General features: G+C 40.2%; 5 protein-coding genes across 5 annotated transcripts; all 5 read right to left on the bottom strand.

Annotated features, from left to right (window-relative positions):
- Positions 1–212: 212 nt before the first annotated feature.
- CBG27947 lies at positions 213–1,493 on the bottom strand (the record flags this gene model as incomplete). Its single annotated transcript, XM_045240235.1, has 2 exons — positions 213–625; positions 1,355–1,493. The coding sequence occupies 2 exons, from the start codon at positions 1,491–1,493 to the stop codon at positions 213–215; spliced, it is 552 nt and encodes a 183-aa protein (XP_045099679.1).
- A 1,852-nt stretch (positions 1,494–3,345) lies between these two features.
- CBG27948 lies at positions 3,346–3,805 on the bottom strand (the record flags this gene model as incomplete). Its single annotated transcript, XM_045240236.1, has 3 exons — positions 3,346–3,443; positions 3,493–3,609; positions 3,658–3,805. 3 exons carry the CDS (start codon positions 3,803–3,805, stop codon positions 3,346–3,348), a joined length of 363 nt encoding a protein of 120 aa, XP_045099680.1.
- Positions 3,806–4,804: 999 nt separating this feature from the next.
- CBG27949 lies at positions 4,805–6,193 on the bottom strand (the record flags this gene model as incomplete). The annotated part of the gene is made up of 1 exon (XM_045240237.1): positions 4,805–6,193. The coding sequence occupies one exon, from the start codon at positions 6,191–6,193 to the stop codon at positions 4,805–4,807; it is 1,389 nt and encodes a 462-aa protein (XP_045099681.1).
- Positions 6,194–6,318: 125 nt separating this feature from the next.
- On the bottom strand, positions 6,319–8,439 carry CBG27950 (the record flags this gene model as incomplete). The annotated part of the gene is made up of 1 exon (XM_045240238.1): positions 6,319–8,439. One exon carries the CDS (start codon positions 8,437–8,439, stop codon positions 6,319–6,321), a length of 2,121 nt encoding a protein of 706 aa, XP_045099682.1.
- Positions 8,440–8,849: 410 nt separating this feature from the next.
- Positions 8,850–8,975, bottom strand: CBG27951 (the record flags this gene model as incomplete). Its single annotated transcript, XM_045240239.1, has 1 exon — positions 8,850–8,975. The coding sequence occupies one exon, from the start codon at positions 8,973–8,975 to the stop codon at positions 8,850–8,852; it is 126 nt and encodes a 41-aa protein (XP_045099683.1).
- Positions 8,976–11,816: the final 2,841 nt, after the last annotated feature.

Below are 11,816 nucleotides of genomic sequence, written 5' to 3' on the forward strand. Positions count from 1 at the left end.
AGTAAAATGTTTATCAGGATATCAGCAACATTTTATTAGTTAGCCACTTTTTGATATCTTTTGCAGAAAATGAGATATATAGGCTCAAAGTGGACGATCCGGGTGTCGTTCTATTAGAGGTTTTACGGTATGAGTAAATTTTTGGAAAGAGTACGCGAAAAATTGTAATTTTCAAGTGGTGAATTTTAGAACATTACTTCTTGCTAAAGGCTTCACTCACTATGCTTGTACTCTATGACCGCAGCAATTCCAACAAAAATTGAAAAGAGCACGACGATTGCAGCAAGCATAAAGAAACTTTCGTCCGCGGTAATTTCCAATTCGACAGTTCCTGTGGCTTGAGCGGTCGATTCAAGAGAAAAAATTATGCGAGTTTTATCTCGATAGCAATCCAGCTCCAACATACTTCTCTTGACGTGTGGAGGCAGTGTGACGGTTCCCGACGATTGGAATCCAAGAGATGTGTTCCAATTGCATCGGTGGACCCTCAATTGCACGTCGGACGATGTTTCAAGCGTCAATTCCACAGAAGCGCTGGCTGTTAAGGTTGCGTTAAAAACAAAGAACGCCACGGATTCGGTTGTAATTGAGAATTCGGTTTTTCCGGGTTTTCCGGTGGCCAGTTCTGAAAAACGCGAATGTCTCAAAAATAAGCATTCCACCAGATAAAAAGTGTTTCTCTGTGAGACATTGGGATAAATAGATTTGAAGCATCATGAAGTTAACCAGGGAACCTAACAAACCCAGATTTGGAGGAAAATTTCAGGATAAGTTAAGAATAGCCTATCTGGACATTTCTGAAAATTTTAGAATCCGCCCGCCAGTTTCAGCCGAGTTAGATCAGTTTCAGTACGAAAAATCGCCGTTTCAGTGCAAAAGCCGTGATTTCAATAAGGGTTTTCTCGAATTCTATGACGTTTCAGAGAACGAAATTTGTTGTGTTATACTTAGATTTTGACGAAATTTTATATTTCAAAAATGTCCTTAAAAACAAAAATATTTGTTATTTTTGAATTGTTATTACGATTTCCCAGATTTCTTCAAAAATTGAAAAAATTATATTTTTGAGATAAAGTATGAAATATCAAATTTCAAGTATAACACAAAAAAAATTCACGTTTTGTAACCTCCTAAAAGTGAAAATAATCGTCTTTGAAAACACTGCTTTTGTACTGAAACGTCGATTTTTGGTACTGAAATTGATCTAATTCGGCTGAAACTGGCGGGCGGATTCTAAAAATGTCAGAGATGTCTAGATAGGCAATTTTCCACAGATTCTGAAATGCTCTTCAAAATATGGATTTGTGAGGTGTTGAGGTTCCCTTGTAAAAAATAAACCTGGTTAAACACAAACCTTTGAGCTTTAATCCAGCGATTGGCCTTGTGTTCCAATCATTGGGTCTTAGCCGGAAACCTTGGGACGACGACGTGGGCAACAACACAACCAGTTTGACGACAAGAGCAAGAAGAAGAAGAAGAAGAAGTACTTTCATTTTCCTAAAAAATCTATTTATTCCAGTGCGGACGAGAGAAGGAGAAAGAAGTTTATCAAGGACTCTCAAAATGAAGAAGGACATTCACAAATAGCTGCACAGATGTTCGAAATCAGATCCGACCTTGCCGAAAACAGATTAAAATACACATTTGAGCAAAAAATGTTGAAACAGTACGTTTTTTAAAAATAAAAATACAAAAGTTGGTTTACTGATTAAAACAAACAGAGATCTTGACGGGGTTTGTGACAATTAAAGAAAACGTAATTTTTTTGATGGAACACTTCTCCTTCACTTGTATTTACTTTAAGCTCAATTTTCTTGGTTTTAATGGAAGGAATCTCAAAACTTCAAAGATTTCGAAACTTCAGAACCTTTGAATTTCTTTCTTATGTAAGATCTGAATGAGCTGAAGATAAAACCTGTACATAAAAGAAGGGTCCTTTCACTTCTTAATTCAAACCAGCTTTTTTTGGCTCCTGTGAAAGATATCAAAATGTTGTTCGTTACAGATCTTACGATATTTCGAAGTTTTAAGATTTATTTTTCACGAAGAAATGTAGAGTGGTTTTCCCAAAGCACATATACTTCTAAAAACTGAAAATCTAAAGACTGCACAGTAAGTCTGAACACTGTCACCATAGTGATATGTATAATCATGCTGATTCTAGAAAATCGGTATTTTCTAGAACTCTCACAAAGTCAGATTATGGAAACGATGAGAAAAAGCAACGAAACTCAACAGATGTTAGAAGTTGGGTCCTACAGGACCTCGAATGGAGAGGAAAAGAACAAACGAATGCGAAAATGAGACATTTCTGGTGAATGCTTATAGATCAAGAGGCTGGGAGAGAAAGTGACAATCTTGCACTGATTTTGTAAATGGAATAAAAAATCAGGGCTCAAAGAAAAAAGACAAACAAGATGAGCGATATAAAATATAAGAAAAATGTTTTTTTTGTGATTCAAAGGGCTGGAAAAAGCGTAAATTACCGTAAAACCTGTAATATAGCGCCACGGCGTTCTATTTTTTGGAGGGGTGTTTTAAAATGATGCGAAATAACAAAAGTTGGTTTTTTACTTTACTAACAAGGTACCAAAATGAAAGAATGGTACTGAACTTCTAGATTCCATTGCTAATCTGTTAATTGAACATAAAAACTTTGTTCTGTTACCTGTAAGTACCCTTTAAAGGTGGCGTTGTATTAGAGAGGGGTCTTCTATCACAGATGGCGTTATATTACAGTTTTCACGGTAATTTTTTTTCTATTTCTCGAACTTTAAAATCAAGTGAAACATCCCCGTTTGCTCATCCGTAAGAAGCATCTGAAAATGAATTGGTTGGGAAAACTGCAGCGAATTTGAAAATTTTCTTGGTGTCCTCTCAGAATTCCAGTGAGATTTATCATGTGGCCCAACCTTCTGGATGTATCCTACGATTTTATGGACCCTTTGAATTTTCGATATACCCTTGGACATTGTGCCAGTCTTCTCTGGAAAGATTGGGGTGTTTTGGACCACTCAATACCGGAATCAGAGAATCCTATTATGTATCTTGACTCCACTTTGATTTTTTTTGGAATCAATAAATGATCCGATTTTGCAGTTTTTTTTTCATTTCACAACTGTCCACAAATCATTTTTTTTGGTCTTTATTTCAAAATCCACAAGAAAAACAATGAAGCTTCCATTTGATTCGCATGTTTTGAATACAATATGGCTTTATATTACCGGCACAAGTTTGAAAGAGGTTTTCTCAAAAAGTAAAAGCCAAAAACCGTTGAAAGTCAATAATATATTTGTTTGTGCGTTAGAATTAGTTGGCCTGAAGCGCTCATTCTCAGAGAGCATCTCAGACTCCTGTTTCCTCGATTCCGTTGGTGGCTCTCATAGTGACCAGCTCAACCTCTTCTCTATTCTGGTTTTCAACGAGCCGCACTTTTTTAGGACCTGAAAATTAGTCAAAAGAACATTATTTCTAGATAAAAAATTAACTCACTTTGCTTGTACTCTTGCACTGCTGCAATAGCAGCAAAAAAGAAGAAGAGAAGCACGACGAGCGTTATCATACAGTAAGTTTCGATCTCTTTCTTTTCCATATTGTGGGTTCCTGTGGCTGAAAGTATCCTAGAGTTAAAAAAATCAACCCTGGATAAACACTAACCATTGAGTTCTTCAGCTTCTGCTTGAGTTGTGTTTCTTGGGACGACGGGATGAGCTTGGGACGACGAAGTCTTGGGACGACGGGGTGATTCTTGGGACGACGACGAGAGCGAGACGATGACGAGAGCGAAAAAGAGCAGTACTTTCATTTTTCTAAAAATTCAATTAATTCCAGTGCGCACAAGATCAACGAGAAAGGGAAAAGAAGTTTATCAACGACTCTCAAAATGAAAAACAGCATTCACAATAGCAGCGCAGATGTTATCATCAAGAGACAATGATCCAAACTCTTTGGATCTAAAATTTCTTCCTAGTTTGATTGATAACATGATTAATTTTATGGTACAAAATTTGGTTTTCTGATTAAGACGACATCCCTGATAAATTCTCGAAGTCATTAGATGAAGAGTCACAAAAAATCATTTAACGGTGAAAAAATATAATCGTTACGTTCTCTGTGGCAACTAAAGATACTGCATTTCTTTTGACAAAACACTAGTCCTTCACTTGTACTTCAAGCTCGATTTCCTTTGTTTTCATGTGAGATATCTCAAAGCGTTTGTATATAATTTCGAAATTTCTGAAACTTTGAATTTCTTTTTTTCGAAAGTCCTAAAGTTGCATTATCTGAAATTTTGAAGAACGTAAAACATGAAAGAAGCGCCCCTAACTTCTAAATTTTAGCCAGCTTTCGGCTCCAGTTAAAAATATCAAAATTTTGTTCGTTACAGATCTTTTGATATTTCGAAATGTTGTGTCTCCTGGTGGCGGCATTGTGTGAACCACCAGCCAGACAGTATGTGAGTAGTAGATGAATAAGGACTTTATTCAGTGAATAGGGGACAACAGAATACTTTGGGGCAGGAGAGAGAGTATCAGAATGATCAGCGCCTCTATCTAGGAGTTCTGACCAAGGGAACAAATAGTTACGCGCGTGATGACAATTAGCACAAACAGTGGTTATTGCGCGCGCCTACTTTGGGTAGATCAAACTAAGGCGGATATTAAACTTATAAAACTAATGAAGGTTTGCATAGTCTGCAACACCTCCCCTTTTAACTATGATGAACATACAAAGAATGAACTAGACTAAAAGAGATCCTAGAAATACTAACAATTCTTAAACTAAAGTTTGGGGCATTCCTAGATTAATGATACGATTTCTTATTCGGCTTCATGACGAACTTTGGTGGTGGTTTGACGGTACGTGTAGATTTCCGGATGGGTTTTGGAGATGGTGCTGTGGGACTTCCAGGAAGTATTGGCGCTGGAGTCGGTGGTGAACGGTCGGGCCAGGTTGTTGACAACGGTGTCCAATCGATAGCGTCCATTGTGTCCATAGTGTCGAGTGGAACATCGAACGAAGTTGGAGTGTCACGACGGCGCAGTTGATTGGTGTGTCTAATCCAGAAGTTGTTGTTTTCCACAGTGACGCGGTACATTGTACGCCCAATCCGACGTTGAATAGTCCCTGGAATCCAAGTGGTAGTATTTATGCTACGGTAGTCTTTAACATAAACCTTATCTCCCACGTTGAAGTTGCGGCAACGTGCACCATGCTGGTTGTTGAACTGCTTCTCCATCTCTGTGTCGTGCGAGTTGGGAAGTTGGTCGGTTGGGAGAAGTTGATCCAGGAATGTACGGATCTTCCGGCCAATGAAGTTCTCAGCGGGTGATGAGCCATTTGGACTGGCGGTACAAGGCGAAGAGCGATAGCTCTGAAGGAAAAGATACGAGGAAGCATCTGTATTTCCCTCCCCCTTTAACTTGCCTAATGCCCTTTTAAGGGTATCCACAAAACGTTCTGCCTGTCCATTTGATTGTGGATGGAATGGCGGGGACCGAGTGTGTTGGATTCCTCGGTCTTTGCAGAAGTCGTGGAATTGAGCAGATGTGAATTGTGTTCCATTATCGGTCACCAGTGTCTCCGGATCTCCGAACTGTGCAAACATCTTTCGCAAAATGTTGATGGTTGCCGCTGATGTAATGGATGTGGTTGGAACAATTTCTGGCCATTTTGAGAAGGAATCAACAACTACTAGATAATAGGTTCCTTCGACAGGTCCGGCGTAATCCACGTGTACACGTTGCCATGGCTTTGTGGAAATAGGCCAAGAGCATAAAGTGTTCTTGATGGGATTCTTCGACACTGCCGCACACTGATCACAGCTTCTGACGATGTTCTCAATGTCTTTGTCGATTGACGGCCAGTAAACAAGAGTTCGAGCCAACTGTTTCATTCTCACCATTCCAGTGTGAGCACGATGGAGCATTTTGAGCACACGGGCTCTGAGTGATACTGGGATGACGATTCGATCGTTGAACATCAGACAGTCAGATACGATGGATAGTTGATCTCGCCGGTTGTGAAAAAAAACGATTTGTGAGCTTTTATCAATATTATTTGGCCACGAACCTGAGGTTGTGTACTCGTACACTTCTGCCAAAAGTGTATCCTTTTTGGAATAGTCTTTGACCATTTCAGCTGTCACCGGCAATTGTTCACACGTGTTGACTAGATTTGTAATCACGTCCATTTCGACTTGGGCAATGACTCGATCTTCACATTCCTTCTGTTGGATTTGTTCGGAAATGAGTCTTGAGAGGGCATCAGCTTGTCCAAAGTCGTGAGTATTGACGTACTCGATGGTGAAGTCGTAATTTACAAGATTGTGGCCCAACGTTGGAGTCTATTTGCACTGTAAATAGGAATACCTTTTTTCTCTCCGAAGATCGAAAGGAGCGGCTTGTGGTCCGTTTTCAGTGTGAAATGTCGACCATGAATAAACTTGTGGAACTTCGTGACGGCCGTGATGAGTCCAAATACTTCTTTTTCGATTTGACTGTAGTTGCGCTGTGGTGCAGTGAGAGCCTTACTGATGTGGTATATGGCTTTTTCAGACCCATCTGGAAAACGATGAGAGATCACTGCTCCGATCCCATATTGACAAGCGTCGGCAGCGACTATTATTGGCAGTTTCGGATCGTAGTGTGTGAGAAGAAGATCCGATTGGAGCATTTGTTTAATGTTGTCAAACGATGATTGGCATTCAGAAGTCCATTTGAATTCAGCATCCTTCTTAGTTAATGCATCCAGTGGTGGACGGAATTTGAATAATTCCTTAATGAAGGTGCCATAGAACTGTATGAGTCCTAGAAATGAGCGGACTTGACTGTCGTTTTTCGGTTCAGGCATCTGCTGAATCGCAGTCACCTTTTCGGGATCCGGTCGTCTGCCATCTTTGTCGATGCAGAATCCGAGGAATGTGATTCTCGGCATTAGGAATGTGCATTTTTCCAGTCTTACGCGGAATCCATAGTCGTCGATTCGCTTGAACACTGATTTCAGTCGTGAATTGTGCTCTTCGATTGTCGACCCGGTTATGATGATGTCATCAAGGTAGACCGCGGCTCCGTCCAGTCCAGTGATCATTGCATCCATGACTTGTTGAAAACATCCTGGAGCAGATTTGACCCCGAATGGCAGTCGATTGTAGCTGAACAAGCCTCGATGTGTATTGATACAGAGCATCTGTTTGGCTTGGTCGTCGATTTCAATCTGTAAATAGGCTTCGGCCAAATCTATTTGAGAAAAATACTTCCCACCGTTTAAAGTAGCGAATATGTCGTCTGCAGTTGGCAAGGGATGCTGATGCTGTTGGATTGAATCGTTGAGCCCGGTAGAGAAATCTGAGCACATCCGAATCGATCCATTCTTCTTTTTGACAAGAACTATCGGCGCTGCCCATTCCGAATGATCCACTGGAGAGATAACACCTGACTGCTGTAGACGTTCCAACTCCTCTGATACTGTGGTCAATGCTGCGAATGGGACTGGTCGTGCTTTACGGAACACTGGTTGTGCCCCTGGTTTCAGCAGAATAGAAGCTTTAGTTTTGGTACATTTACCGAGCCCTGGTTGGAAAACATTGTTGAATTCCTTTTCCAAATTTGACTTCAGTTGTTCGCGGGTGTTGTCCAGGTAGTCGCATGCTGATCCAACATCGGAACTTACTGCGCAGATTTGTTGATTTAGGGTTTTCCAGAGCGTAGGATCCTTGGAGATCCAGTCGGTTCCGAGGAGTGTACCCGTTTCGGCGACATGTGCTTGTCCCGAAGCAACGTTTCCGTTTATGACGAAATTGCATTGGAAAGATCCTCTGACCTTTATCGGTTGATGATTTGCTGATTTGACTTGGATTGTGGGTGCTTGTAGTTGAGGGCGACCCAGTCGATTCCAGTCTTTTGTACTGATCAAAGTGACGTCGGCTCCCGTATCCATCTGCATCTGGATCTTTGTTCCATTGATTGTGACGATACGGTAGATACGAGATGGTTCGAAAGTGGATGCGCTTCTAACCATCACCGACTTGATCCTGTTGTTTTTGCCTTTTTGATCTGTTTCTCGCTTTTTGGTTCTGCAAAATTTTGCGATATGACCATCTTTTTTACATAGATGACATGTGACCTGCTTTTGGCACTCCTTTGCCCAGTGATTACCGCCGCATTTGTAGCATGGTGACGGTGGAGCCTTCTGCGGTTTATCCCTCTTGGTTTCCTTTGTGCTTATGGCGTTGATCTCTGATGACTTTGGTTCCAGTTTGCATACGCTTTTGGAGTCAGCTCGCACATCCAGAAGCCGTTTGATATTCTGCTCCAATTCTAACAGTGTACATTCTGGTTTCGCTTCCATAACTTGGAGAGCCTTTGTTCGGATGTCGGAGTAAGTGTTATCTCGTAATCCATTTATCCAGACCATACAGCATACTTGATCATCAGTCATCTTCTTGAATTCGGACGATGTGAATTTTCTGAGGACCTGTCCAGTATACTCTTCAATTGCTCCTCCAAAATATTCCGTGCGGAGGAAATCTTGGCGTTTCCGGAAAATCGATGATGTCGATTTGAATGTCTCTCGAAGTTTGCTGATGAGCTCCGCAAAGTTGAGCTCGTTCGGGAGTTTCGGTAGGATACGATTTGTGAAGTGAGAGTACTCTTTCGAGCTAAGTTTGGACAGAATTACCCTTGATTTCTCACCTTCTTCTAGAGATTCACCATCCTTAGTCAGGACATCCTCATATCGAGCGTACCACGTGTCGAAGGTTTGTTCGTCGTCTGGATCATAGGTGAAGATTGGAATCCGTTTTGATATCGATTCCACTAGAAGATTGTGTCCACTGGTGGGTGTAGTTGTCAACGGAGCGTTGCCGATGCTTGAGCGAGTTTTGCGAAGGTGTTGACTAGCAAACCGATTTGTTTCGTGAGATCCGCCAATTCCGTAGCCTGATCGCCAGTTGTTGTGTCTCCTGGTAGCGGCATTGTGTGAACCACCAGCCAGACAGTATGTGAGTAGTAGATGAATAAGGACTTTATTCAGTGAATAGGGGACAACAGAATACTTTGGGGCAGGAGAGAGAGTATCAGAATGATCAGCGCCTCTATCTAGGAGTTCTGACCAAGGGAACAAATAGTTACGCGCGTGATGACAATTAGCACAAACAGTGGTTATTGCGCGCGCCTACTTTGGGTAGATCAAACTAAGGCGGATATTAAACTTATAAAACTAATGAAGGTTTGCATAGTCTGCAACACGAAATTTTAAGATTTATTTTTCACGAAGAAATGTAGAGTGGTTTTCCCAAAGCACATATACTTCTAAAAACTGAAAATCTAAAGACTGCACAGTAAGTCTGAACACTGTCACCATAGTGATATGTATAATCATGCTTATTCTAGAAAATCGGTATCTTCTAGAACTCTCACAAAAAAGTCAGATTATGGAAACAATGAGAAAAAGCAACGAAACTCAACAGATGTTAGAAGTTGGGTCCTACAGGACTTCGAATGGAGAGGAAAAGAACAAACGAATGCGAAAATGAGACATTTCTGGAGAAGGCTTATAGATCAAGAGACTGAGAGAGAAAGAGACAATATCTGAGTTGGCGATATTTAAAACCCATCAGGACAAATGGGTTTTTCATATTTTTTAAAATTATCAGCTGGAAACTGATCATCACAATATCAGAAGTGTTTCGTCTGCTGAAACACTTATGATATTTTTGAGAAAAATCGAGATAACTGAGCTCGAACTGGACAGTGTCCGTTACAGACCTTACGGTATTTCAAAATTCTATGATCGAAGAAATGTAGAGTGGTTTTCCCAAAGCATATATATTTCTTAAGACTGAATATCTGGCGACTCTGAAGAGGAATGCCCGAAAACAGTGCGCAGAGCGTCTGAGCACCGTCAATACAGTGGTAATCATAATCTAGTTGATTTGAGAAAAGCAGAACTCCAGAACCCTCACAAAGTCGGGCTAGGGAAACAATAAAAAAGCAAGGAAACTCAACAGATGTTAGAAGTTGGGTCCTACAGGACCTCGAATGGAGAGGAAAAGAACAAACGAATGCGAAATGAGACATTTCTGGTGAATGCTTATAGATCAAGAGACTGAGAGAGAAAGAGACAATATCTGAGTTGGCGATATTTAAAACTCATCAGGACAAATGGGTTTTTCATATTTTCTCATGTTAAACAGGATGAGATATTTCATCGAAAACAACAAATTGACGGAAAATAGTTTAGTTTCAAGAGAAAAATTACAAGCCAAAAGTGGCCGACGCCATTGGGCCGAAAGGTATATCTAGAAAAATTGATTTTTTCGCCTTGCAATAATTTTGGAAAAGGTGGAAAAGACTCGGGGTTAGACAAAATTAAATTTTGTTCGATAATGTATAATTATAATTATTCATTTTCAAACGGTTTCACACGGTACGATAATGTGAATCAAATGCAAATGTTCTGTTTGCTATCCTTAAATCGCATTATGAGAATATATTCGAGAATAATACATGGAGAGCACATCCAATTTGTGGGTTACGCTGTTCAAAAGGTACATTAATTCCGGAGGTTCAGAATCCTAGTACAATGTACCTTTAAAACACCTCCTGGGTGTATCCTTTTATCCTACGGGCCCTTTGAAATTTCAATGTGCCCTTGGATCAGCATCTATGCAAGGGTGATGATATTTTTCATACTGGCAACGGGCCGAGCCGGACCGGGCCAAAGCGACAATTTTCCCTGCCCGGCGCTGCCCGCCGGCACACTCTTTTTCAGTAAAAAAAATTCCAATAAAAAAATGGGATATTTTTTGAGTTAAAGAAGAAAAAAAATTAAATAATTTTTGAAAGTTATCAAAGTAGAAAGTAGTCAAAAAATTTAAAGTTTTTGATTAAATTTTCAAAAAAAAAATTATTCAGCTTCTGTACAAACAGCAGGCCGGCTCGGCACGCAGAAATTCTTGGCGGGCCGCGTAGCGGGCCGGCCCGAAATTTTGCAAGTTTGATATTTTATGATTATTTAATCTTTTTTCCCATCAAACATTTTCTTTGTCATTTTACAACTCATGATAAACCCTTTTTTGTTTAAGATCCATAAAAAAGTAAACTTTTAGCTGGATTTGCATATTTTGAATGGGACTATAAAACTACACTTGACATCCAGAAAAATATATATAATTTCGTCTTTCTTTGTTTCGTCACGTTTTTCCTGGTGATCCTTGTGGCTTTCGTGGTCGATATGTTTCCGGACTATAGGTCCACTCCGTTTTCTTGGTGAAGGGGTGAATTAAAAGTGATGAGTCCATGTACAGACAACCAATCATGTTTTTCCGGCTCAAAACATCATGAGAACTCGGAAGTTGTGACAATTTTTATGTATCCTTCCGAAGAACACAACTACAAAACGTTTCATTTCTCATTTCAAAACCATATTCCCAACTGACTTTTTTATCTTCTCATTATTTAGATTTTCGAACTGTCAATACGTAGTCCTTCCCATGGGAGCTAATAATTGCTAGTAAAAAAATAAGTTGTTTTCGAACCACGGATTTTGCGGTAACTCCGCTGACTATCCACTGAAACACAGACACGTCCGCTTACACAGAAGGCACAGGTGATTCGCGAACAATCCGTTACGGACGCTCAGCGTTCTCNANGGTCTTTAAACTCAAGTTTTGATTCTTACATTATTGATTGTTTGGAGANNAGCAACGTCATCTGGAGGGAAAATAATTTTACACTGTCAATGAGATAAAACGGCTTTTTGTGTGTTATTCATGAATTAAAAAAAGGACAGTTACGTTCCTTCCAACCTAATAT

This window comes from Caenorhabditis briggsae, assembly GCF_000004555.2.
Source record: "Caenorhabditis briggsae complete genome, chrX, whole genome shotgun sequence".
Lineage (NCBI taxonomy): Eukaryota > Metazoa > Nematoda > Chromadorea > Rhabditida > Rhabditidae > Caenorhabditis > Caenorhabditis briggsae.